Consider the following 24,990-nt stretch of genomic DNA (forward strand, 5'->3'; position numbering starts at 1 on the left):
TTAAATCAAAAACTGTCTAATAAGATACCAAAGCGTTTAACAGTTTTACAAAATAAACTAATAAGCATTATGTATGCATATGCAATAATGATGGAATTTGTTAGTATCTTATTAGAATCTAAGATTGTTCAGTTGAAAATCGTCTTTATTTTAGGAACAGAAATTATATCAAATACCTACGAAATACGTTTGAAATTCAATTTTATGCTAACGATGCGTCTAAGAGTTTCCAGTAGACTTGACAATGCTCTTAGATTTAATTTGAAGATGTTTTCAATATTCATTAGTTTTGTATACATTATAAACCTTTCAGACTTCAATTTGTAAATTGTTATAGATTATTACAAATAGTCATTTTGTGAATTTAGCTATTTTAATTACAATCTCATTATTACGACCAAATCATTTTCGATTAAGCTCCGCATTTGAACAGTGTGTCAATTAATGAACAAGTTGTCTGTTGAACGTTAAATAAAGACGATTTCAAATGAATCTTTAAATAAACGTTGGTAAAAAAGCATAAACAAAAATAAACCTGATGCGAGACTTCATTGACTTCGTTAAATATATTGTTGAAGACGGCTATGAGAAGATTTATAAGTAAAATGTTTGCGACAAGCAGGTATATCGTCATCGCAATGGGCGTGATCCATCTCCCAGTGACACATTTCACGTCGCCAATGTCCGTGCCACATACAGGGTCGATGTCCGGGGCAAACACCTCACCGTACAACATGAAGTACGGCTGGAAGAATATCTACAAAAAACGGAGCCTAGTCAACAAAAAATAAATGATAGGGACAACAAAATAGGTGATAAAATAAAAGGTCTAAATACTCTAGCTAATAACTAACTAAAATTAAATAATAAATTTTAATCTAATAATAATAAAGATGAAATAGATTCCGTACTCCCAACCCTACGTAATCAAATCTCGCAACAGGTGCAAAACTAAAATACAACATCGAAACTACGACAATAACGCGCAATAATCAGGCGCAAACCTGATGCGACACTCCGTTGACTTCGATAAAGATGTTATTGAAGACCGCTATGAGGAGGTTAACAAGTAAAATGTTTGCGATGAGGAGGTACACGCTCATGACCACTGGTGGCACCCAGTGGCCTACGCGGCAGTCCTCGTACCCGGGCCGCCCGCAAGGGGGCGCCATTTGCTCGGCGAAAACTTCGCCGTAAAGCATGAAGTACGGTTGGAAGAATACCTGGAAATGTTAGTAGTGCTGATGGAAAACGTAGATGGTGTTCATGTTAGTATTAACCGGCGAGATATGAGTATAGCTTCAGCAACTTGCTTTGATAGGAATTCCGATAATTTTGATAGTACCTAGTTTGCACTTATACATCGATTGGGTGTGAAACCGATAGGTTTGGTACAACTGTCGTAGTCAATGTATTTTCATCATGATCATCATCAGCCTAAGAATAACTTAGAGAGCCTTCCTAAGCATTTTAAATGTTATTACTTTTGCCTTTTTTGATATGACAAGTCATATATGTACATGCCTTTTTTAAATTAGTTTCAAACTCAGTTGTTAGAAAATTATACTCCAAACACTTTTTCGGAAACACAACCTTTAAATTTCCTGTTTCTAATAATTAAAAAATCCTAATTCAAAACGGATGAAAGTGAAGTCACGTTTATGGTGATAGATATGTGACGTAATAATAATTGGAAGAACTGTAAGTTGTTCTACGTAATTATTGAATGGATATGTTGTCTATACTAAAAGCTACTTACTTCTCTAATGAGGTACCAACTGGCCTCCTTGTCGGGATAGAGAATTGCCTGCCGCGCCACTCCGAACGACATTAGCACCACTAACAATAGCACCACGAAATATATCATATTTTTCACCATTTTACCCATCATTGTGACTAGAGGACCTGCCGAGAGCATAAATTATATCATCGAAAAAAATCTTAAGCTAGAAACATTACTACAAACATTACAATTTTTATAGGCGGTATAAGGCAACCTGTAACAACATTTTTGAATCTCAATTCCTCCATTAAGCCATACAGCTGAACGTAGCCTTTCAGTCTTTTACAATACTGTTTGACTTTGATGACTTTGTACCCTCTAAGGGATAAATATATGTATATGTTTGTATGTTGAAACATTATTAAAGTATCTTAGCTAATTACACAATCTTTTGGTTACATTTAGTAATATTTGTTTTAAGCAGTAAATTGTAAATTCTTTGCCAAATCATTTCACGTTTCTTTTTTTGCTCGGAGCTTGCTTTACCTACTGGGAAACGGACCGAATACATAATTGTTTTAGTTGGTTCAAATCATTCGCATTATTGCTTTTCCATTATTACGGTTTAGGTTAGGGTCCTTGGGGTGGTTTTGAAAAGTATATATTTACTTAAATTTATAGCCTTAAGCTCTATCCCATAAGAGATAAAAGCGTAATTTATGAAACACCCAAAAGTTATCAGCAAAATTTATTGACATTTAGACCGTCTTACCTAAGATTTATAAAAAAAAATTACAACATTACTAGTCAAAAATGCCACCCCTGATTGTACCCGGATCAAAGGTACCCAATTAAGTTTGCGGCATTATTCTGTTGAATAGTAATAGGTATACTTTGAACCAGGTACAACCCAGACCTTGTTCAAAGCAGTCTGCAGTTGTACCCAAAACTTACCTAAGTACTTATTAACACCCAGTATATTGAGTATCCTCAAGTACCAGAATATAATATCGACGCAGTATATGACCCTGCCGACATCCATGGAGCCGGCACGCAGCCGTAGCGTGAGGCCCACGAGGAAGAAGATGATGAAGCCCGCGTCACACGTATTCCACATGTTCCAAGCCCACACACTGAACTTATGTCTGAAAATTTAAGTGTATAAATAAATCAATGGTTTATCATCACAGCGATAGGGTGCTTGTCTGTGATATACAAGGATCCGAGTTCTACTCCAGGGAATGATGAAAAACTAACTTTTGGCTGGGTTTTGGATGTTTAATAAACTTTAATAAACATAATGTTACTGAGTTAGTATTTTACATATAATACACACAAGTCAGGAGCACTCTTTGGTGCTAGTTCAATCTGAGTAATATGTGATGCATGTATGTATTTATTTTAGATTTATATCTCAAAAGCAGAAAATGAAACTTTTATAGAAGTAACACAATGCTTAGATCTTCGTGAAGGAAATAAGAGTGATATTCGAAACAAGATCAATATCGGAAATGTTTTAGTTAAACGTCAGGTCAGAGTTAGGTACCCTGAATCGAAGAATGAAAAGATTTATCAATACGAATAAGACAAAAGAAGTATGATATACGTCTATCCACTTGCCACAATACCCGGCAGTCAGTTCTTATGATCCTCTATTCAAGAACGCTAGAGGTGTCAACTTGAAAAAATAAAACTTCTATCTACGAAATAGAAGCAAGCTTAAGGTTTTTAATATTACGACAAATTGGAAACGAATTGTAATTAAAGTAAAAAAATCATGAAAATCTGATATATATAATTAAATATCTTTTCGTCTTAAAAAGCCTTCTTTGTATAAGATAAAATGTTAAAGTTTTTTCTGTTACTGGCGTCTTTTGATGGCAAGCCGGCATTTGGTTGAAATAAATCTCTAGAGAAAATAACGTTTTCAATGAATTCCTTTACAGGAAACATCCTTTGATCGTTTTATCTTTTTTCGTAGGGTCCTGCCCATTTCTTTTTATTGAGTTTTAAATTAAAATGTGTAAATGCTAATTGCTAATGTGTTACTGTATTATTAACTTGTAATATTAAATAAAATATTTTTTTTTCCACTAAATTCTCTCTCAAATTTCAATCCACGATTATATTTTCAATTCTTAGCTATGAAATTAACAACAAAGTTTAATTTTAATTTATATTAATCTACATCTATACATATAATAAAACAGTAAAAATATTTTGTCTTTACATTTAGTATTTTTGACTGAAATGGATAGAGGGACACTTAGAATGAATAATAGAAAGCAAAAATATTTTTTAAAATATGTTATCTGTCTGTCAGTCTGTATGTATGATCACGATTATCTCTGAAAGTACTGAACTGATTTACTTCAAACTTTCACCGATTGCTTTGTTTTAACTCAGAATAACATTTAAAGTTTGTTTCATCAAAATCGGTTCACTAAAAAAAAAGTTATCGACAATAAGTTACGAAATTAAAAATTCAAAGTCATTTATCATTATACGACAGCATTATACCTATAACATATAAGTGAAAGGCGACTAAGGGATGGGCTTACAAACTTGGGATTCTTTTTTAGGCGATGGGCGAGCAACCTATCACTTTTTGAATGTCAATTCTATCATTAAGTCAAATAGCTGAACGTGGCCATTCAGTCTTTTCAAGCCTGTTGGCTCTGTCTACCCCGCAAGGGATATAGATGTGACCATATGTATGTAGTATACTTTAATTTCGACACCAACGCAACGGCCTCGATGGTCCAATAGTTGGCGGTCCAAGTTCGAATCCCAACAATTACAAGATATTTTTTTTAATAAAAATATTTTTTTTTGAATTGTTTGAGTATTTTATTTAAAAAAACTGAAAATCAAAATACTACATATAATAAAATGGTAAAAATATTTTGTCTGTACATTTAATATTTTGACTAAAACGGATAGATAATTTTTTTTTTACATTTTTTGTCTGTCTGTCTGTATCTGATTGTATGATTAAGATTCAACTCGAAATTTACGCGGACGAAGTCGCGGGCAACAGCTAGTATATAATATAATATATATTATTCTTAACAGTTTTTGATTGGTTTAACAGTTCATTCATCAAGATTTTTTACACAATGTCATGTAAGGAAGAAATTTATAGCTGACAGTTTCATTAAGAAATAATCTATAAGAGAGTGTCAGGCAGCATCAAAAATAGAGTAAAAAAAGTCTCAATAATACATAGGAAATTGTCACTTACCTAATAGCAACTGGTTCGGACGTAATTATTTCCCTTATCTTCTCACATAAGAACGTTAATATATAACATATAGAATAAATTTCTGGCCAAGATGGAGTCGGATCCATCTTGACTAATACTGTATACGTAAACATCAATAGGAACAATATGTAGGCAATCTGAAACAATAAAATACTTTGGTTAGACAAATATTTATTTAATCTAAACTCTTTAAGTTTTTTATTTCTACATACATACATATTATAATCACGTCTATACCCCTTGCGGGGTAGATGGAGCCAACAGTCTTGAAAAGACTAATATGCTACGTTTAGCTGTTTGGCTTAACGATAGAATTGAGATTTAAATACTGATAGATTGCTAGCCCATCGCCTAAAAGAAAAATCCCAAGTTTATAAGCCTATCGCTAAGTCACCTTTCACGATATTCATGGGAAAGAAATGGAGTTCTATTCCTTTTTTCTATTTCTTATATTCTTTTTTCTATAGGAAACCACACAATTTTTAATTTTAATTCTTATTTCTATTTTTTTGAAAACAAAAGCTAGCATTAAAACGATCTCACAGTTTATTTTCCGGAGAATCATAAAAAAATTAGTTTAGAAAAAGTAAACTTTTATGTGGTCGTTAGTTCCGAATAAGGTTTTACGAGTTTTAAGCTTCAATTTACCCCCTCTTTTTATTTTCTTTATTTATTGTGAAAGGAATTCATTAATATAAATAACATTGATTGTCCTCATACGTGACAAAGTGGTCATATTTGGACAAAAAAATTGGGGACTATTACAATAAGGGAGGAGTAATAAATGGTTGGGTTATGGGCCCCGACAACAAATTGCGGCGATATGTTGTGTGGTAGCCAAGTGTGGGCCCGCAAATTATATTGCTGGGAAAAATATTTAAGTTACTCGTAATTTCGTACCAGGAAATGTTAGTGCGAGTCATCAAAAAACATCCAACTTTATTTTCAATTCGTCAAAAGTTCATTGTTGTTTTAAGTTCGAAATGAAGAATAAAACTTTAATACTGTGCAATGATTTACGATCAAAGTTTTGTGGTCTGCTAAGCTGAGAAGAACCATGTTAAACGAGTTTGTTTTATTTTAAACGGGGAAAATAAATGATAAAAAACTAAACATAGGATTCTTTAAGGCGATCTCTTCAGTCTGTCAGCATTTTCAAGACAGTTGGCTCTGTCTACCCCGTAATGGATATAGCCGTGACGTATGTATAATAATAGGCAATAGATAAATACTATTGCCTATTATTAATACTAGACGTATGTTTACTCTTAGAATCGCATTGGGCACTAAAAAACGAAACTAATTTAAAATAAACTTTTTTAACTAACTGACTGAATATTTTGTCCTAATTATCATTCTTTTAGCATTGGTCTCGATTGTCACCTGAGAGAGAGAGAGAGAGAGAGAGAAGGCAGGGGTCCGGCTATGACCAGGATTCAAGATTGGGTATGAAATAGTTAGATTCTCGTCTCTGGACCAAAAAGTTTCAAGATTCGATCCCATGTCACGATAGATAAATAACTTTTTCTCATTAGCTTGGGTTTTATTTGTTTATTGTGTAAGATGTTTCTTAATATGGTATCTTTGTGTTAATATACCATAACACAAGTCTCGAACTTACTACTGAACTAACTTAATATAGGACAATATACAGATTGGTATATTGTCCTATATTAAGTGTGTCCTATGTAATTGTGTAAGGTTGACAAATTTTAATATTTTGAGCCTTTTGTATTAAGGGCTGTGCGACGTACACTTTGTTGAATCATTGACGAAGTAATTAACTTTTGTTTACCCCGAACGATAAAAAGCAAATGAATGTCAGGGCTGCCTGTATCCATTATGCCCATAGATTTAAAATAGACGCTAGATCGGCAATATTAAAATGTTATTGTTTGTTGTGTAAATGGCTAAACTGATAATAGATCAGGAAATGCATCTTCAGGATGGAGAAGAAGAAGATGCTCTCAAGCTCTTCCAGCTTGAGAAAATTTTGTGCCCCTTGTGGTCATCCAAGTGGGAACTCCATCCAGGGATGCTAAATATACATAAACGCTTCAAACGTTCACGCCAATTGGGCAATCTATTTTATAAAGTTCTAAAAATATGTGGTAATACACTTAAGCGAACACTGTTAAAATGTACTGTGATGTAAGTCTTCTAATCTAAAGACGACGACGCACTAAGAATTTCTCTGTCAGACCCAATCGTAGACTGGTAGATAATGCGTATAGCATTAATTCCGCCAATTGTGCTATACATTTGTATTTCGTATAATAAAGTTTAAATAAATTAATAATAACCCAAAAAAGAAAGAAACCCGAGAAGCCTTTCCCTATTTTACCTTTCCCTTGATTGAGGACACACTAAGATTTTTCAGAAGCAGCATGTACGCTTATTGAAGATGATAGTGCTTTATTCCTTTAGTCGACTTTAAAAGCAGTCTTATTTAAAATCCTGTTGCCGTACCACACGGTCAATCAGCGATGGTGTCTAATTAAATAAGTAAAAAAAAGTATTTTTAATCTCAAGGGTGGAATCTCAAACAGAAACACGCTTGTACGATCTCTCTCTCTGTTATCCTTCGAGAATGAATGGTGCCAATCTAGCCCTTTTATATCTATGTTTACGGCGGATAAAAAACAACAGTGATAAATTACGCTCTTAAGTCACCTCGCAATTTAAAAGATTACAAGTTAAAACTTTTGTATAAAAGTCTGGGCATCATTAATTTGGTTTTATGCGAAAAGTTTAAGTAACATCATACATTTAAACTGTTGAAGTGACTGGAGAATTGTTATCATAATTGGTTGACCTTACTGACATATTAGAGTAAAACTGCTTCTACTAGTACGATTTCCGCTTTAACTACTAGCATGAAAAAGTATGAGAAATATGCGAGGTATCAGAAAAATGTCTCAAATAGATGGAAAAGCCACATTATATACTACAAGGAGAAATTCAGTTTCAGCTAATTACTCGTTATTATTATTGAAACTTAATAAGGAGAGTATTTAAGTATTCGTATTGTGTCGAAATAACTAAGGTTCGCAGTTCATCTCAATATTATATTAAATTATCCTAAAATATTCAGTACTAGCGGCCCGCCACGGCTTCGTCCGTGTTACATACATGTTCGTTAGTATTTCGACCATTACCCCTTACAAACAAACAGTCACAGTTACAAACAACCTCTGTACTATTAGTATAAAAAATAAAATATCTACTCACCGAATCGGCCCAGAACTTCGTGATAGGCGCTGTGAAGAACTCGTAAATCTTCTTCCTCAGTCTTAGCGGCCTCATCCTCTTGTCCTCCGGGGCGTGATGTTCAGGCAGCTCCCTGTACGAGGGCTCCCACCCTATTTTACCAACTTTCCCGTTCTGATCAACCCGAGTTTCACATTCGGCCCCTGAGCCAATCAACGCCTGCTTGAGTCCAGACATATTAACATTACAACCATATGATCAACCGTGGATAAAATTAAGAATTTCAAATATAAATAGAGCATTCGCGATATTAATAAGCTGAGATACGATGGTAAAGATATTAATATTGATAATGCAAAATATTTAATTAATGTAAAAGAATTAATAGGAAGATAAGAAGCGGAAGCCAATTTAAACGAATCCACAGAAGTAGCTTAAATATTATCTCCAACAGGAAAGCATGACATAAAAGATGTTATATATTTGAGACGTCTAAATTGGTTTTATCAAAAAGCGTTGTACATAAAGACAAAAAATATCGCAACATCAGAATAGCTCCACATCAATTTGTACTAATAACAAAACTAACTACCACATCGACGAAAATTTGGGTCATGAAAGTTTCAATGTTACCGTTGATGTATCACCTTGGCTTTTAATATATGTTATTAAAGTCACAGATATTAAGGTTTCCAATAAAATTGTTACACATAAAAGTAGTCACCTCAATATACGGAAAAGTAATTTGGATATTGGTTAAAAAAGAATAGGGCTGTAACTTTATATGTCTGAATGAGTAGGTGGCGTGGTAAAATTCAAGGCGAGACATAAACGGATAACGGTGTCTATAAAAAGGCTTCAAGGAATAAAGGAAGAGGTTGAGGAACATGAGACGAAACGCAACGGAAGCCTACTTAGACGCAAAGCTTCGCCTTTAAAATAGGTGAGCGAGTGCTTGTACCGTAATACGAACACAATATAGACTATTTTCCTTTAACATACTATGCTCTAAAACATGTATTGTGAATGCCGTGACGTTTACTATACAACATGTACCGTGAGGACACAATTTGCAATAAACCATTTGGGTAATGGTGATTGTTGAGGTAAATTGTTTACGGTTATGGGTAACGGTCCCTTAATTATATTAAACACAGGCCTATACCTAATTTGTTGAGATTAAGTAAATGTAATATTTCCCTTGTGATGTATTAAAATTGACACACAAATCTTTAAGATTTAATTTAGTGTGATAAACTTGAATCTGTTTGAGAACTGAATTAAATAAGATTTAATTAACTATGTAATTCATTCAAAAATTAAGTTTGTTATTCGTTCTTGGAAATCAAACATAATTTTTTTCTGTTTGATCTTTTAGGCATTATTATGAAACTGATTTGATGATCCTTTTTAATTATTGTCTTAATGTAATTTACCAAATACTTAACATTATCACATAAAACATTTTAGTTCTTTTTTCTTTTACGTAATAAAATGGTACCTACATATCGTCAGCACATTGTGTATTTGCATACAAAAAGATCAGTGACAAATATCGTAAACATCTTGTTATAAGAGTGAATATCTACCACATCATTTAGTATTGCATATATGTAAAACAGAATAGCCAATCATCCACATTAGTCTTTACTGCTCCGGTAAAAGTAAGTCAATATTAATAGTTTCGAAAAAAGAACAAATTGAAAATACCACGATCGACCAAATTCTGTTTTGTGGAATGGTAGTTGTGAAACGCACGAAATTTGCACACGTGGCATTTCTGTTTCTATTTTTGATTTAAATCAATAATTTAACGTAATCTTCTATATTTTTTCTAAGATAAATTCTAAATTTTACGCTATCCACATGAAAATAAAAGATAGTTAAGTCAGACCCACCAGTAATTTTAAAAACACAGCAACAAGTTTAAAACTGAACAGATAGCATTTAGCATAGCAGCTTTCAGAAGATAGATAAAAAATTTATATAAAATAAAATTTTTCCACTTAATTTGAAAGTCGTAAAGGCTAATGTAGTAAGTAGGTATTGGCTTGGTGCAGTTTTGTGTTCGTATCACAATAGATCACGTCATAGGCGAGCTACCTTCGAAGCCTTATTCTGTTGTCCCGGAGGAATTATCTTCTTGATAGAAAGTGTACGCCTTTTCACAACGCCAATCTGCATTACGCAATTTTGTTTAATGAAACTATTGTTTAGAATTATATGTACGTATTGAATTAAAAGCAATAGATCAAAGTTCTAAAATTTTTCACATTGTTCCTGTGTATACAATTTATTTAAGTATTAATTCTTCTTTCTTGTTGAATCTTATTAGAAAAGAAATTGTACTTCTTAATTTAAAACATCTATTATCTTGCAGTCTGGTTCTATGAAACAACTATCTTAAACTTGTTGCAATAGTTATAGCAGTATGTTAAGGCTGCAGTGAAACATTACAAACTTTGTGGCGCAAATCCCCCAAACATCTAAACCATCAAAATAGTCTAAGACTGCAATGAAACCCTTAACCTTATTGTATGGCACAAATTAGTCATTAATGGTTGTGAAAGCAAAATGAGAGGCAACAGAATGGGAAACTTTACCTCCGCGTCGTTTGGATCCTTAGTGCTCCTATCATCTTCCATGCTCTCGTTCTCCAGGTGCTCCTCCTCCGTCTGCGGCATCAGCTGCAACTCTTCCTTCGACTTGAACTCCAGTTGGAGAATGTAGAGTGGACACAGCAGGCTCAGAATTACCTTGACATCACGACAAAGCCGATGTGGCAAAGATACGCTGCTCGAACGATGCCAATTCACTTTGACTTAAGCGTTCATGCTACGTTCATCTAATCGAAACGGGACGTCGGTTACGCGAAAGTGGACAGCCAAGTACGAAAAGAAATTTAAAGCGAAACAATTGCTAAATGCAAATAAAACTAATGAAGACCGTGGTAAATTTGATGACAACTAAGAAATTAGAAATGATAATTGATAGAAGAGTTAAAGTGCGCCTTAAATTTCTTTTGCGAAATTTGCTTCAAAGAATATTGCAAAATAAACAAAACTGTGAAGTGATTGGAAAAATACGAAACAGTGAAAATGCGAGAAAAAAATTCGGGGACATCTCACATAGCACGCAAGCTTAGGTCAAACTGTTTTCAAATGTACATTTTGATAATTATGCCAAATATTAACTTCCATTAAAAATTATTCTTGGCATTGATTTGCATAATCGGCGTCGTAAAATGCATCGCATGCAGTCCAATTCATGAAGCTCATTGACTCACAGACATCAATTATTTTTAAAATACTCAAAATGATTTCAAGTAACGTTAAAATGTTATTTTCTAACATAAAGGCTCCACTCATGGATGATATAAAAAGAGTTAAATGTGGCACATCATTTTATTGTTAAAATTTAACAACATATTCCCTTTTTTTATCATTGACATATGATTCGCATTCCCCTATGGACATCTGGGTCAGAAATTTTTTTAAATAAAAAATTGTTTCCGATTTTTACATTTCCCACAAAAAACGAATTATACGAGTTAACTTATGTTTCATATTGCCACAAATGACCTTTGATTCATTCGAAAAAGATAAATTCATAATATTTTAAAAACAAAACATTATTCACTAAATCTAAGGGAATTTCTTATGTTTTGTAAGATTATTTCGGAAACGAATGTGACACCTCTGAATGCTAACCAGATTTCCATACAGATCATATGCCAATTAATAAATATATCAAAATATCCAGAGTGTAGCCAAGAACTAACACTGAAACTACAATGCTCGTGCCTATAATAAGTCTGTGCGTTAACAAGATGAAAAAAAAGAGAAATGTCAAAACGTTACAGATAAAATATTACCTTTAAATTTGTATTTTTTCTAGTTCTAAGGCCACCCATCCAAAGATCTGCTAAGATTATTTGCGAGCACGGATGGGCCAATAATGCTCTATGGTTCGCTGCTACGGCTAGACTCAGACACGTCTGTCCAGACCAGTTTTGGAGTTCACAAGTCAATAATTGCTGAGCCTGATCGTCATCTTGTCGATAGCAGTAATCTAATAATTCTAGCGCTGAAAAGAAAAGAGTAACCGTAATAAAATGTGTTGATATAATTTTATAGACACCGTTGGAACAGAGAAGTAGATTATCACCTTTATTCTCAAACTCCTTGCCATAATGCCTCAGTTCCTCATAGACCTCTGTCTCCATATCATCTTCGGCTGCTTCGTGGGCCATGGCTTTATATAATTTGCAGGCCACCAGTGACTTAGCCAGAGCTTCTTCGCCATGAGTCCACATCAGCAAGGCCATCTGATGACGCTTTGTTAGCACTGCCCACATCTAGATCAGAAAACGAGGGGTTAAGCTGTCTATCGGATTACCTGTCCAAAGAATTATCACAATAAAATTACTTTTTACACCTTTACAATATATAATTTTCCAAAAACACCGTGAAAATATTTGCCCAATAAGGCAACTGCATGTGTAACCAAGTTCCTATATGGATTTCGTTTTCCTACTGATTGCTGAGATCAGGCTGGAAACACTCACCAACAATTCGTTGAAAGGATAGTCGAACAATGCCATCTCGGTGGTGACTGGCATGAACCCGGTGATAAGAGATAAGCCTCCGGCGTTGTGGCGGGTGAAGGAAGCACTGTTGCGGTGAACGTTGACGCTCTTGTTCATCACCTTGGCGTAGATCGGACGGAACTTGCGGCGAGTGTAGTAGCACCTATGACAAAGATGGTGTTGGATTTATAATTTGCAAATTGCTGCACTCCTTCGTTTTTGGTTGCTATGCAGTAAAACAGAGTCATTTAAAAAAGAAATATGTTTGTGTCTATGATGGTGTCTTGTCTATTCTAAAAATCTTTTGGTTTCTCGTTTATTTACAGCAGATGGTTTTAATATATTCATGCTTCGTAAATTTAGATTTAGTTTATATTATTACTCCTTACTTACATGTAAAATTAATCTTTCTGCGGTGGTAACTTAAAAAGTTGTTTTTAAGTTACCACCGGGTTTAACTAAATAATTAAAGATATTTTCTTAAGATTTTATTAACTTTTCAGATAAAATGAAAACTTCACTTTCTTTACGTTTAGCGCTATATTTGGCGAAAGATCATATGGTCACAACCCTGTCCTAGTTATGCCCTTCCTGCGAAGAATCTTGGTTTCATTCATGACCATGATGCAGGGTTGGAAAGATCATGTAATTATAGTCGATGATTGGCATTTAATCTTCTGAACTGTATTTTCTCACAATGTTTCTTATGCTAAAAAAAACATTGGTTCCTATTTATTAATATTGATACAGAGTTACACATGGCTTCATTGATATTCAATGCATGTGATGTTATAATAATGTATGGTAATAATGCTTATTTAAGTAGTTACACAGCCATTTCAAAGAAAAAATGGTCTACATTTTCTCTACGACTCCTAATAGACAATTTTATTGCATAAGGTTCCGTCGCCATTCGCAATATTGTCACCCGCCTTCCATTCTCAATGAAAAGCCAACATTTGCTCGATCATCTCATTTTCTATATCCCTGCTCCGTTACGTTAGGTTAATAAATTTTCTTCAAAAAGTAAAGGAATACTGTTTTATTATATCAGAATATTTTTTTACAGTTTCGTTAGAAAAATCTATACTTATGTCCGTACTACTCGGTGAATTTGTTTATAGTATTTTTGAAATTGTAATATTATTATTATTGTGATTGAGTGATGATTTACGAGAATCAAATATAAACACAATATTAAAAAAAAATATTGGTTTGTTCCTTGTTCCATGAATCACGTGTAACAAACACAAAAAAAAATAAAACCGAAACTATGAACATTAATGGTGTATTAGCGAGGTGGTAAAAATTAGAACGGCGAAAATCACTACAGAGGACGGTGCAACCGGGAATAAAGAGGGATACATGTATTATCAATTGGGAAAGTTGGTGCAAAAATATAACGCACAGAAATTAAAATTATTACAATACAAGCATGATTTCACTAAAGTAAACAAGGTGTTGGTTGTCTACCTCGCAAGAAATATAGACGTGATTATGTATGTAAATAAGTTTGAACTTAATTCACTCATTTTTTCGGAGAGGATCAGAAAATTGAAATGAGATTTTGAAGTAAGCTAACATGGAATATTGGATATTTCCCAGGGGAGCCCAAAAGGTAGTTATTTCTGGACCGGTGGAGTCGAAACTTTCAAGTACAGACATAACTTTTCCTAAAAGTAAAGAAGTTTAGACCGCGGTCTGGGCTTTGAGATATATTAGAAATTCCAAGATACGTATTCTGAAAAAAATATGAATAGTAACTGATAAGTATAGAGATATGATTTTTAATAGTACCTCTGTGTTGTGATTTTCGATGCTCTGACGACGTGAGAAACTACAATTCAGGCAACTGGATATAATAATACGATCTAATATGCCGTGTGGTCCCCGGCACCAATAAAAAAAAGAATAGAACCACTCCATCTCGTTTCTATGGATGCCGTAAAAGCCACTAAGGGAAAGGCTTATTAACTTGGGATTCTTCTTTTAGACGATGGGTTTGCAACCTGTCACTATTTAAATCTCAATTCTTTCATTAAGGCAAACAGCTGAACGTGTCCTTTCAGTCTTTTCAAGACTGTTGGCTCTGTCTACCCCGCATGGGATATAGACGTGATTATATGTATGTATGTATCTATATCTATATGGGTTGGTTAGAAGGTCAGAGTCGCTTCGTGTAAAAACCTTACTAATCCCAACAAGGATCTGGTCAAAGGTGCATTCCGTGATTCTCTTCAGAGATGTGATGTGTTTCAAGAGGAAAAGGAAAAAAACTAACAGGGAACACAACCTATAACCTTTACTACATTTATAGCAATTGTACTAAATCCACAGCAAAATGTACAAAATGTGTTTACATTTTGTAGGTTTTAAAACAGGTGTACTAAAATATAGAAGTGGAATGTAATGTACTGTCAGTTCTAGGAATACTAACGATTCAAACAGTTCGCGTGGAATAGACAAGACAGTGCTATCACACAGAGAGTCATAAGTAATGTGTTTCTACAAGAAGAGGTTAAAATATGGATGGTACAGAATTGCTTCTTTAATCAAAGTACAAGTTAAATAAAAAATATTTTATTGAGAATAAATTTCGTTTAATACTTGTTTTACACATAAACACATTATCACGTCTTTATATTTTATGAGATAGACAGAGCCAAATCTCTTGAAAAGACAAAAAGTTCAAGTTTATTTGTATGATGTCTCTGTCTGTAAGTATGCGCTAATCTCGGAAAGTTTGCGCTAGTGGACGGATTTTGTTCTTACTTGAAATATTGGAAAAAAAAATTCTGAGATAGGTTTATATCTTAAATTAAATGCTACCCGTGTAAAGCCGACGCGAGTGGCTAATGGTTAAATAAAGGAGTTGAGACTCAAACAGTAAGAAAGACAGGTTTCTAACTTATCGCCTAAAAGAAAACTCTCAAGTTTTTTTTATAAATATATAAGAAAAGTCTGAATGAACCGCAGTGGGATAGTGTGGTCGGTTGATTTTTCTGTATCTTAATTATTTTACGTTGAAGATGCCAGCATTTTCCATTTTTCACGGCGTGACTTGAACAAAAGAGTTGTACTCATTTCCTGATATAACACGACATAATTCGAGAATGCAGTAGTCAGAAAGGAGTTTCTAATTATATTATTAACTAGCTTTTAGACATGGCTTCGCTTTTGTGAGAATTTCTAGAAAAAATGTTGCCTATGTGCTAAGTCACAATCAACCTTTAGGTTTTTGAGGTTATTCGTTGCAAACAAAAATACAAGTAAAATTCTCTCTTTTAGTTTGGATGGACTAAAATCTTCTTGATCTTGATTGTTTTTGGGTCAATTTTTTACAACCAAACAAGCTCCAGATGATTATTTAAAGTCTTCCAACAAAACATAACAAAACCCTCACCTGTATGCCCCTCCCATCAGCTTGTTGATCACCAACCCTATATCATGGAGCGTGTACACATATCCCCTAGGAAGATGAGGTCTGACGTCCCTCAGGATGTATCTGAGGGTATTGCTTGGCCCGCTCTTGGTGTTGTACAGCTCCTCCAGACGAGGTATGGTGAGGAACTTCCTCATGGAAACTCCATTCTCCAGGAGAAGCTTCACGAAATCTATCCTGTCGTGTTCAAGGGCTTGCATCATAGCTTCGTCGAGGGCACCTGCAAAAATTAAGCATTATTTTGTTACTGATACTAGTTTCTTAAGTTGAGATTGTATCTAAAAGACTAACGTATATATGTATGTATATATAACTATAATAACCTATGTTCACAAAATAAACGATTTGATTTGATTTGAAAAAAAAACGCATTGTGGACAGATCGAAATAAAATATTTGTATTTGAATAGATCGCATTAATTAACAGGCATGTTAGTAGCATATGCGTAATAAGCGCCTTATTTATTATGTTAAATATCGAAGTAATGAGTGTTTACTAAGTAATAAACTAAAAATAAATATTTGAATTTTTTCACTAAAATTCTGTATATAAAAAAAACTTTTTTTTCAACTAGCCAGTATCGTACCTAAAAAGAGGTAAGATTGAAACTACTTATTTAGTAAATCTTTAAAAATATTTAAAGACAATGTGATTAAAAACATATATGTATGCTATTACTAATCCAAAGGTGTAACTTTTAAGTTAATAGTTTGATTTTAATCAAAGTCTGCAAAATATTATAATGTAAATACCATAGATTATAAATTAAATTTAATTTCTGTTTGTACTGCAAAGGCAAAGACTTAAATACCTTTGATAAAAATGAAACATAATAAGCTTTCTTTCTAAGAAATATATGTTTTTACCTCGGATTCTGCCTCTGACATATTTTCTCTATTCCAGCAATATTTCCTCACAGTAAGTTACAAATTGCAGAGAAAGCAGAAGAAAACTAATATATATTTAGAAAAAAAATCACGTGAATTAAGTTTAGAATTTTAGGTAACGAGGTCACGATCACGTTTAGGTCACATTCAATGAAAAGATTTAAACGACGCGTGATTATAAGTATGTGTGTATGTGGTTTATGTAACAATACGATGTCAAAAATTTTATTAACGTTACTTATTTACACACATAAATGACACATAATAAACAGTTTGAGTAAATCCAATGTTTTTTGACGATCATGTAAAAAAAATAATTTACATTAAAAATAATTAAACTAAAAAAACTAAACAAAAAAACAAAAAGAACAATGATACTTATAAAATGCTATCATGGATTATTCCCGGCTTAAAATTAACCATATTTTTAACGTTTCCATTACACTTCACATCCGGATTGGATGTCTGTAAATTAGATGTTTTGTGAATGCGGTGAGCTGGAGTAAGCAACCATTATTTCGCTAGGGACGACGAGCGAAACCTCAAAATTTACACCGCACGATGAGGAATCCTATGTGGCTTTAATTACTAATGTCAAAGTCTTTTAGACGTGAGGCTTCGGAGTAAAAAGAAATCTTGATATGGAACGTGGAAATTTTGATGTCAATGGGATTTGTCATTTCACGGAATTAATCATTGAGTAAGACAATATTACAAATTTTTAGTATTTTTAACCGAGAAAAAAAGGAGAAGGTTCTCAATTCGACCGTATGTTTTTTCAACATCCTTTTTTTGTATAAATAGGTTATACTAATGATAATAATACATTTGGTATATAAATTGTATGCAATTAATTAAAAAATAATAATTTTCCTTTGCAGTATTTATTTGGAAAATTATTTTTCCTTATAGCTTTGAAGCAATTATATAAATAGTATGGAGACATCATTCATATTTACTTTTGCTTTGCGTGCATATATTATACTAGCTGTGCCCGCGACTTCGTCCGCGTGGAATAGTTATTTTGGGCATCATATTTATTTCTCGGTCAGGCGGTCACGCGTATTAGAAAGAACGCTGGTTCGCCGTATTAAATGTTTCGCTGCAAATTGCTTATAACGACTATATCTCAAAACCTATTCGTCTGATTTATATACTGTAAATGGCAATTTTAGTCTACATGAAAAGCCAAAAGTAATAAACATATTTATTTGGATAAGGATTAATACTGAATTAAAGAAAATTGGTTTCAAAATAACTTATGTTTATAATGAAAAAATAATCTTAAAAATTAAACATAAAAATGGTTATTGTAAGTAAACCTTAAGAGATAGATATATGCTCTCGCTGACTTTTTTGTGGCAAAAAATGAGTACTTCACATCTTTAGTACATTATTTTTCTATATCTTTGTTGGTTTGCGCAGCGTTCGCGTGGAAAGCTCGCAGATGGCCGACTCATTCAACTTTCACCTGCATTGTTGATGTTTCCCGTAGGAAATCCGGGATAAAATGTAGCCTATAGCCTTCCTCGATAAATAGACTATCTAACAGTGAAAGAATTATTGAAATCGGTTCAGTAGTTTCTGAGATTAGCGCGTTTAAACAAACAAACAAACAAACAAAACAAACTCTTCAGCTTTATAATATTAGTATAGATTTATAGTAATGAATACAAAATTTGTGTATTTTTTCACTCTTAAATTGTCACCGGATTATTTATCTGTTTACTTTTCGCTAAAGGTTGATTGGTAGAGATTGCTGTAGCATTAAGTCCACCTAGTGCACCTTAAAGGTTCAATAAATATTTAAATAAATACAATAAACATATTTATTTGACTAATTGAGACGGAATATAGGCTGTATTGGTCATTCCAATTAATAATGAAAAATAATTCGAACAAAAAGTAGACTTTTTTGATTTACAATTTATCCGTGGTTTACTTTGAAAGCTTAAGAATTAAAAGTAGTCGTTATTAGTTTCTTGAGACGTTAAGATGACGTTAAGCCCGTGCTAAATATACGGAGGTTGTAGAAGTCTCACAAAAGTATAAGTTTCACGTACACATGAAGTTGACGTTATTGACTAAGATGCTGCAGTGCAGTTTGTTGCCGCTTCTTCTGCACTGACGCTTTGGCGGCAGTAAACTTAAGTTTTAAGTAATTTATTTGACATCAACCAACGTTGTGAAACCAAACTATATAACAATTATTAAGTGATGTTGAAATATCCTTTCAAAATGAATAAAACTTTTAAATTTGAATACCTACTTATTATGCATCATTATATGATAAGGAAGGCAAAAGAAGAGGGATATTTAAAATATAACCATCATATAATTTATCATAAAATGAAAACGATCCATTACCGCGTGATTGAAAAAAAATATATATACAAAAAAAAAATTATAAGAATTTCGCTGTTAGGCTTACAGTTTGTCATTATTCTTGATAAGGCATGATAATTTTCTTACGAGAACGAATAACCAGAATAAAATTAGCTAGTATAAAAGTCCAATAATTATTAATTCTGCAATCTCAACATTTTATGACTGAAGTAATGACAGTCTGAACCAGATATTTGAGTGAAAGCCATTAAGATCCTTTAATTAAGAACTTAATCGATTTCTGATAACTTATAAGCCCTAAGAAAACGGCTTTAGCTATTTTGCTGGAACAATGCGTTTAAAGATAAGGATAATAAGTTTTTACTATTTCTAGAATATCTGTTACAAATTCGTTTTCATTTATTTATTTCCAACTTCATGAGCCTGAAAACTACACTAAAATAATTTCTCTACCACTCATATATACTATATGAGTGGTAGAGAAATGATTACTATGAGTATACTATACTTATGGATAGTAAGGTTAGCAAAACACAAAACAAAAGGGATGTTGACGAAGTCTTAAACAAGAGAAATACACTATAACATGATTGAATACACGTGATATTTAGTTTTAATTTTGACACCATGAATACTTTATATCAATTGAAAATATTATAAGAATGTACATGTTAAATATGGTCAATTTCTTTTAAATAACTATGCCATCAGTGAATTAAAAAAAAATACGCAATAATTGAGTTAGCTGTCATATAACACAAGTCTCGAACTTACTTTAGGGATTAATTTGTGTAATTAAATTTGACCAGTATATTCAGTTTGTTAGACTATGTGGATTTGTATTTGTCTCTTTTTCACTCAAAATCTTCTAAACGGATTATAATGAAACTTTACAATATTAATTTGTGCGGACGAAGCCAGGGGCTAGAACTAATATTCTATGAAGACTACCTACACTTAAATCGAACTCAGTAAACTTTACTTCGTTCTTTTTTTCTCCTTAGGAAAATATTGATTTTCTATTCTAAAGAACCGTGTGGTTTCCCGCTTATATCTTTCCCATCGATAAGAAGTCGACTAAGGGATAGCCTTATAAACGTGGGATTTCTCTTGTAGGCGATAGGCTAGCAATATGTCACTATTTGAATCTCAATTCAATCATGAACCCATCTTACAGTTGAACGTGGCCTTTTAGTCTTTTCAGGACTTATCAGGACATATCAGGCTCTGTCTTCTCCGCAAGTGATAAAGACGTGATTATATATGTATTATTTTAAGATTAGTTAAACTATCGTTTCTACAATCTTAACAAGAAAATTGAATGGGTTATAAGAGGTAATAGATAAGCTCTCAGAGAAAACTTTAAGATTGATATCGCAAAGTTTTTAATAGAAAAGTTGCTAAGCAGCTTGTAACTTACAATGAATTGTTCAGAGTTGAAACAATTTTTATCATTGAGATCAGACTTAATCTAAGTTATATAGCTAGTTTCAAATATATATTTCAAAATAGATCAATAAATAATATTATAGAAGATATTGCCATGTGGTTCCCGGCACCAATAGAAAAAAATAGGAAAACTTTAACTCTTTGCCATGGATGTCGTAAAAGATGATAAATTTGGGATTCTTCCTATGCAATGGACTAGCAACCTGTGACTGTTACTGCTGAAAATTAAATCGTCGCTTTCGCTACACCGTCTATTCCGCAAGAGATATAGACGTGATGATATGTATGTATGTTTAAAAGGAGGAGGTTTCAATTTGACATCTCTTATGTATGAGTTCTGCGTCAATAATGAAAAGAAAAAATGTTAATTATTCCATAATAATTCCATAAAGAAATTACCATAAAACTAGGGTTAGAAAAATATTTCGAACAACCTTCAACTTTAATTTCGCATGAATTTTTATAAAGCACTTGCTCACTTAGCTCTAACAGTGTAGGTGTAGTTACATTATACAATCAACTTTATCAACCTTCAAGACTTAATACGGTGTATAATTTAAACCGCATATAAACAGTGCTTATTATGTAAAATGTCTAACATATTTTGCAGAATGCCAGTGTAACTTCAGTTTTATTTCTTGAAATGGCTTTAAATAAATTGTGGTAAAAGGTCATTGTCAAGTACTTTTAAACATTCACGTACCTATTTTTATATATCGTCGAAAACATATACAGAGAGAACTTTATTATATTTTTCTGTATGTTTCTAAATTTCCACCTTATAGTTAGCATATAAATTTAACATGTGTCGAAATTGTTAGTATTCTTTACTTGTTAATTCTATCATCAAGCCAAAGAGCTGAACGTGGCCTATCAGTCTTTTCAAGACTGGTGGCTCTATCTACCCCGTACGGGATATCGACGTGAATATATGTATGTATGTGTGTTCCTGCCATATGTAAAGCTCTGAAAATAGGAGAAATACTCAATATGAGTTTCTTACCCGGCGGCCACTCCTGTCCATAGACGAAGATCTCCGACCTGGCGATATCCACCCGGTTCCATGTCAGGGCCAGGGACAGCTGCTCGCTCGGAGACAGGTGCTGCGCCCTGAACAGAGCCGTCAGGATCACCTGGTCCAACTCCTGGACCTCGCCGCCTTCCGCGCGCTCTTGGATTCGGAACACCGTGATCTGGACAAAGAGATAATAGGAGAAATTTAAAAACGATTACATTATCTTTCCAAATACAACTAGTTTTAGGATTTTTGACGTTACTCTCTTTCCCTCTCATCTTTCGTTGCTCAAGGCCTATAGTCCGCTTTCTTTTATTACCCTTATCAATTTTTCTGGCGCGCAGCGTCTCAGTTTTCAGACAATAACGAAATATCTTAGTATTTATAAGCAGTAAAATCACTAAACTACGAGTATACATCCTAATTGTATGTGAAACAAATAAAGTGGGATATCTAAAGTGAAAATCACCCTGTTAAGAGCCCGTTGCATGGCTCGTGTCAATGTTTACCGGCTGATGTAAATAGTGTTAGCTTCAGTTCACTTTGACGCAAATATTGAGGTTACAAAACCAAACCCAGTCTTAAATATTCCATATTAATCAATCTATCAAATTATTTGTTTGTAAAAGCATAGGTATTTTTCAGCTTAAACCTAAACAATAAACTGTGTACCAGACACAGTTTATTGTTTGGGTTTAAGCTGATCTAATATATAAAAATACGATTTTATCAGCATTTCAGAAGCTTATTAAAATATTAATTTGTTTATGCAGAGAGATGTTGTCTAAAAATTATAGCTTTATCTACTTTTGAGAGATAGCTTAAATATTTTTGAACAATATTACAACTAAACAGCGGTCCTTTTTCGTTCTCATAAAGAAATTTCAAAAACTTTACATTCCTATGATATCCATTTTTTAACTCTAACCTAAACCTTTAGTAATTGTTCTTTGCAACCGACCTTAGATAACCAGCTACGAATATTGAATATTTCTCCTGCTACTTCACCAGTTAAGAGAAGATCACCAGACGGCAACATTGTACCAATAGAACCGAATATTAATATCTGTAAGAACCTTAATTTGTGACTGTCATCGAATTCAGTGCTTGGCGATATGTAAACATGAGGAAATACGAATAAGTTATAACATGTTCGCATACAAAGCTATATAGGTATTATAAGATTTTTTTGCCGTGTGGTTTTCGGCATTAATGCAAAAAAGAATTAAATACGTATGTAAAAATATGCCCACGTACTTTATAAATTGTAACCTTACACCGTGAAGTTAAGGTCCAAAATCAAAAGTGTTCGAATTCTACGTACACCCTAAAAGAATCACGACAATTTCATGTCAAGGGCAGTTAATTGCGCTTTTACACTTCACAAAAAGGTGTTCTTTCAATGCGATCTGTGAAATACAGTAATCCGATTTACAACTCAACATCAAAGTAACAAGGTGCACATTCCATTATTTGTATACATTTGTAAAGAATTAGGCGTGGGATTTTATCTCTGGTTTCATTTGGATTATATGATCCGTTTGAAACGTAGATTGAACAAAGGACGAAAGATATTGGATTGGAAGAATTGAAACGTGTGAAAAATATCCCTTGCGCGGTAGACAGAGCCAACAGTCTTGAAAATACTGATAGGCCACGTTCAGCTTTTTGGCTTAAAGATAGAATTGAGATTCAAATAGTGACAGGTTACTAGCACATCGCCTAAAAGAAGACTCCCAAGTTCACAAGCCTATCTCTTAGTCACATTTTACGATATCCATGGAAAAGAGAAGTAGTGGTCCTATTCTTTTTTCCATTGGTGCCGGCAACCACATGGCATAGGAGGTATTTGCAAACCTGATGCAAAAGCTAGAAATATGCGAAATAATAGATATTTTAAACCTATAGGAAAGCATTTTGGGGATTTCTGAAGGGAAAAAATATATAACCTAAAACCTGTGGTAAATTTATGTCTTTCTGCTTGTTCACGTATCACGAATAAACTACTGACAAAAATTGTTCACCCAAATTTCTCATTTGATGATACATCACCCCAAACTCTCATCATTTTAGTCCGAAATCTAAACCAAACGTGACTCGCCGTCTGAGAGCGCCAATCGTACTAATTACACACCTTTTGTGGAATATAATTTTCCTGAGGGATCTCGCATTATAATGGATCTGTTAGACTTGTGGGCGGGCCTCGTTAGCGCTGTAATGGACGCCTCGAGGTGAAACTACAGGTGGCGTGCCACAGGGAATCGCTTTAGGTACACCAGCTTTTATATTTTATATATATTCAGAATTTTTTTATTGAGAAATAAAAAAATGTTTTGAATTATTATGTTAAAATTTTTCAGCGACCTCAATTAGGTAGGTATATTAAAATCTATGGTTACATAATAGTAATAAGTTAATACTGACGAAATATTACAGTGCAGGTATGCTATAAATACACTTTATAAGTGTTTTAAACATATTTATATGCATAATTTGTAACGAAAACATATACAGAAACATAAAAAAACACAAAGATATGATTGCACAGAATAATATAATATTCAAGAAGAAATGAACTATAGGAGCAGCTTTTGAGACGCCTGATTCACGCGATTCAATACACGCAGTCGTAACGAAAATTTATTCTCTCTTTATCTTATTGAGACGATTGGCAGCAATCTGGTGGCGCCCTCGAATTCTTTGAACTGCGGCTTTTAGCCCTTAAAATTAGTCTAAACAGAAATATAAATCATTGAAATTTTCTGAGCAAGTTTACTTCTTAAATCTGATACATCCCTTCCATTTTTTTTCTTCTTTGCCATTTATGGTTAAGAAAACTTAAAAACAATTCACTATATAAATACGATTATATAAATCTTTTCTCCTACAAATTTATTCAAAAATTTGGCTAGTGTTTAAATAGCTACTTTGAAACATATTTCGTAAATTGATCCCGTTTACTGCTAACAGGGATTCATGGCATCAGTTATTGCAAGTAATCCCGCAGTACGTCACAAAGTTTAAGCCGAAGTATGCTTGGAATTGCTCCGTTTATACTCGATCC

At 33.3% G+C, this 24,990-nt stretch overlaps 1 protein-coding gene across 13 annotated transcripts in view; it reads right to left on the reverse strand.

Moving 5' to 3' along the window:
• Positions 1-24,990, reverse strand: part of LOC106132641 (transient receptor potential cation channel trpm) — a 169,516-nt gene that overhangs the window by 20,010 nt on the left and 124,516 nt on the right. For 10 of the 13 annotated variants that reach the window (XM_060949631.1, XM_060949628.1, XM_060949626.1 and 7 more), the window contains 11 exons: positions 21,915-22,104; positions 16,190-16,448; positions 12,766-12,949; positions 12,366-12,555; positions 12,073-12,284; positions 10,802-10,954; positions 8,220-8,420; positions 4,968-5,125; positions 2,678-2,868; positions 1,760-1,905; positions 536-757 (listed from right to left, as the gene is read on the reverse strand). In XM_060949631.1, the coding sequence (XP_060805614.1) occupies positions 536-757; positions 1,760-1,905; positions 2,678-2,868; positions 4,968-5,125; positions 8,220-8,420; positions 10,802-10,954; positions 12,073-12,284; positions 12,366-12,555; positions 12,766-12,949; positions 16,190-16,448; positions 21,915-22,104 (2,106 nt within the window). The remainder of the gene's footprint in view (positions 1-535; positions 758-1,759; positions 1,906-2,677; positions 2,869-4,967; positions 5,126-8,219; positions 8,421-10,801; positions 10,955-12,072; positions 12,285-12,365; positions 12,556-12,765; positions 12,950-16,189; positions 16,449-21,914; positions 22,105-24,990) is intronic. The other 3 variants (XM_060949632.1, XM_013332102.2, XM_060949630.1) reach the window with 1 other exon arrangement.

This window comes from Amyelois transitella, chromosome 19, assembly GCF_032362555.1.
Source record: "Amyelois transitella isolate CPQ chromosome 19, ilAmyTran1.1, whole genome shotgun sequence".
Classification (NCBI taxonomy): domain Eukaryota; kingdom Metazoa; phylum Arthropoda; class Insecta; order Lepidoptera; family Pyralidae; genus Amyelois; species Amyelois transitella.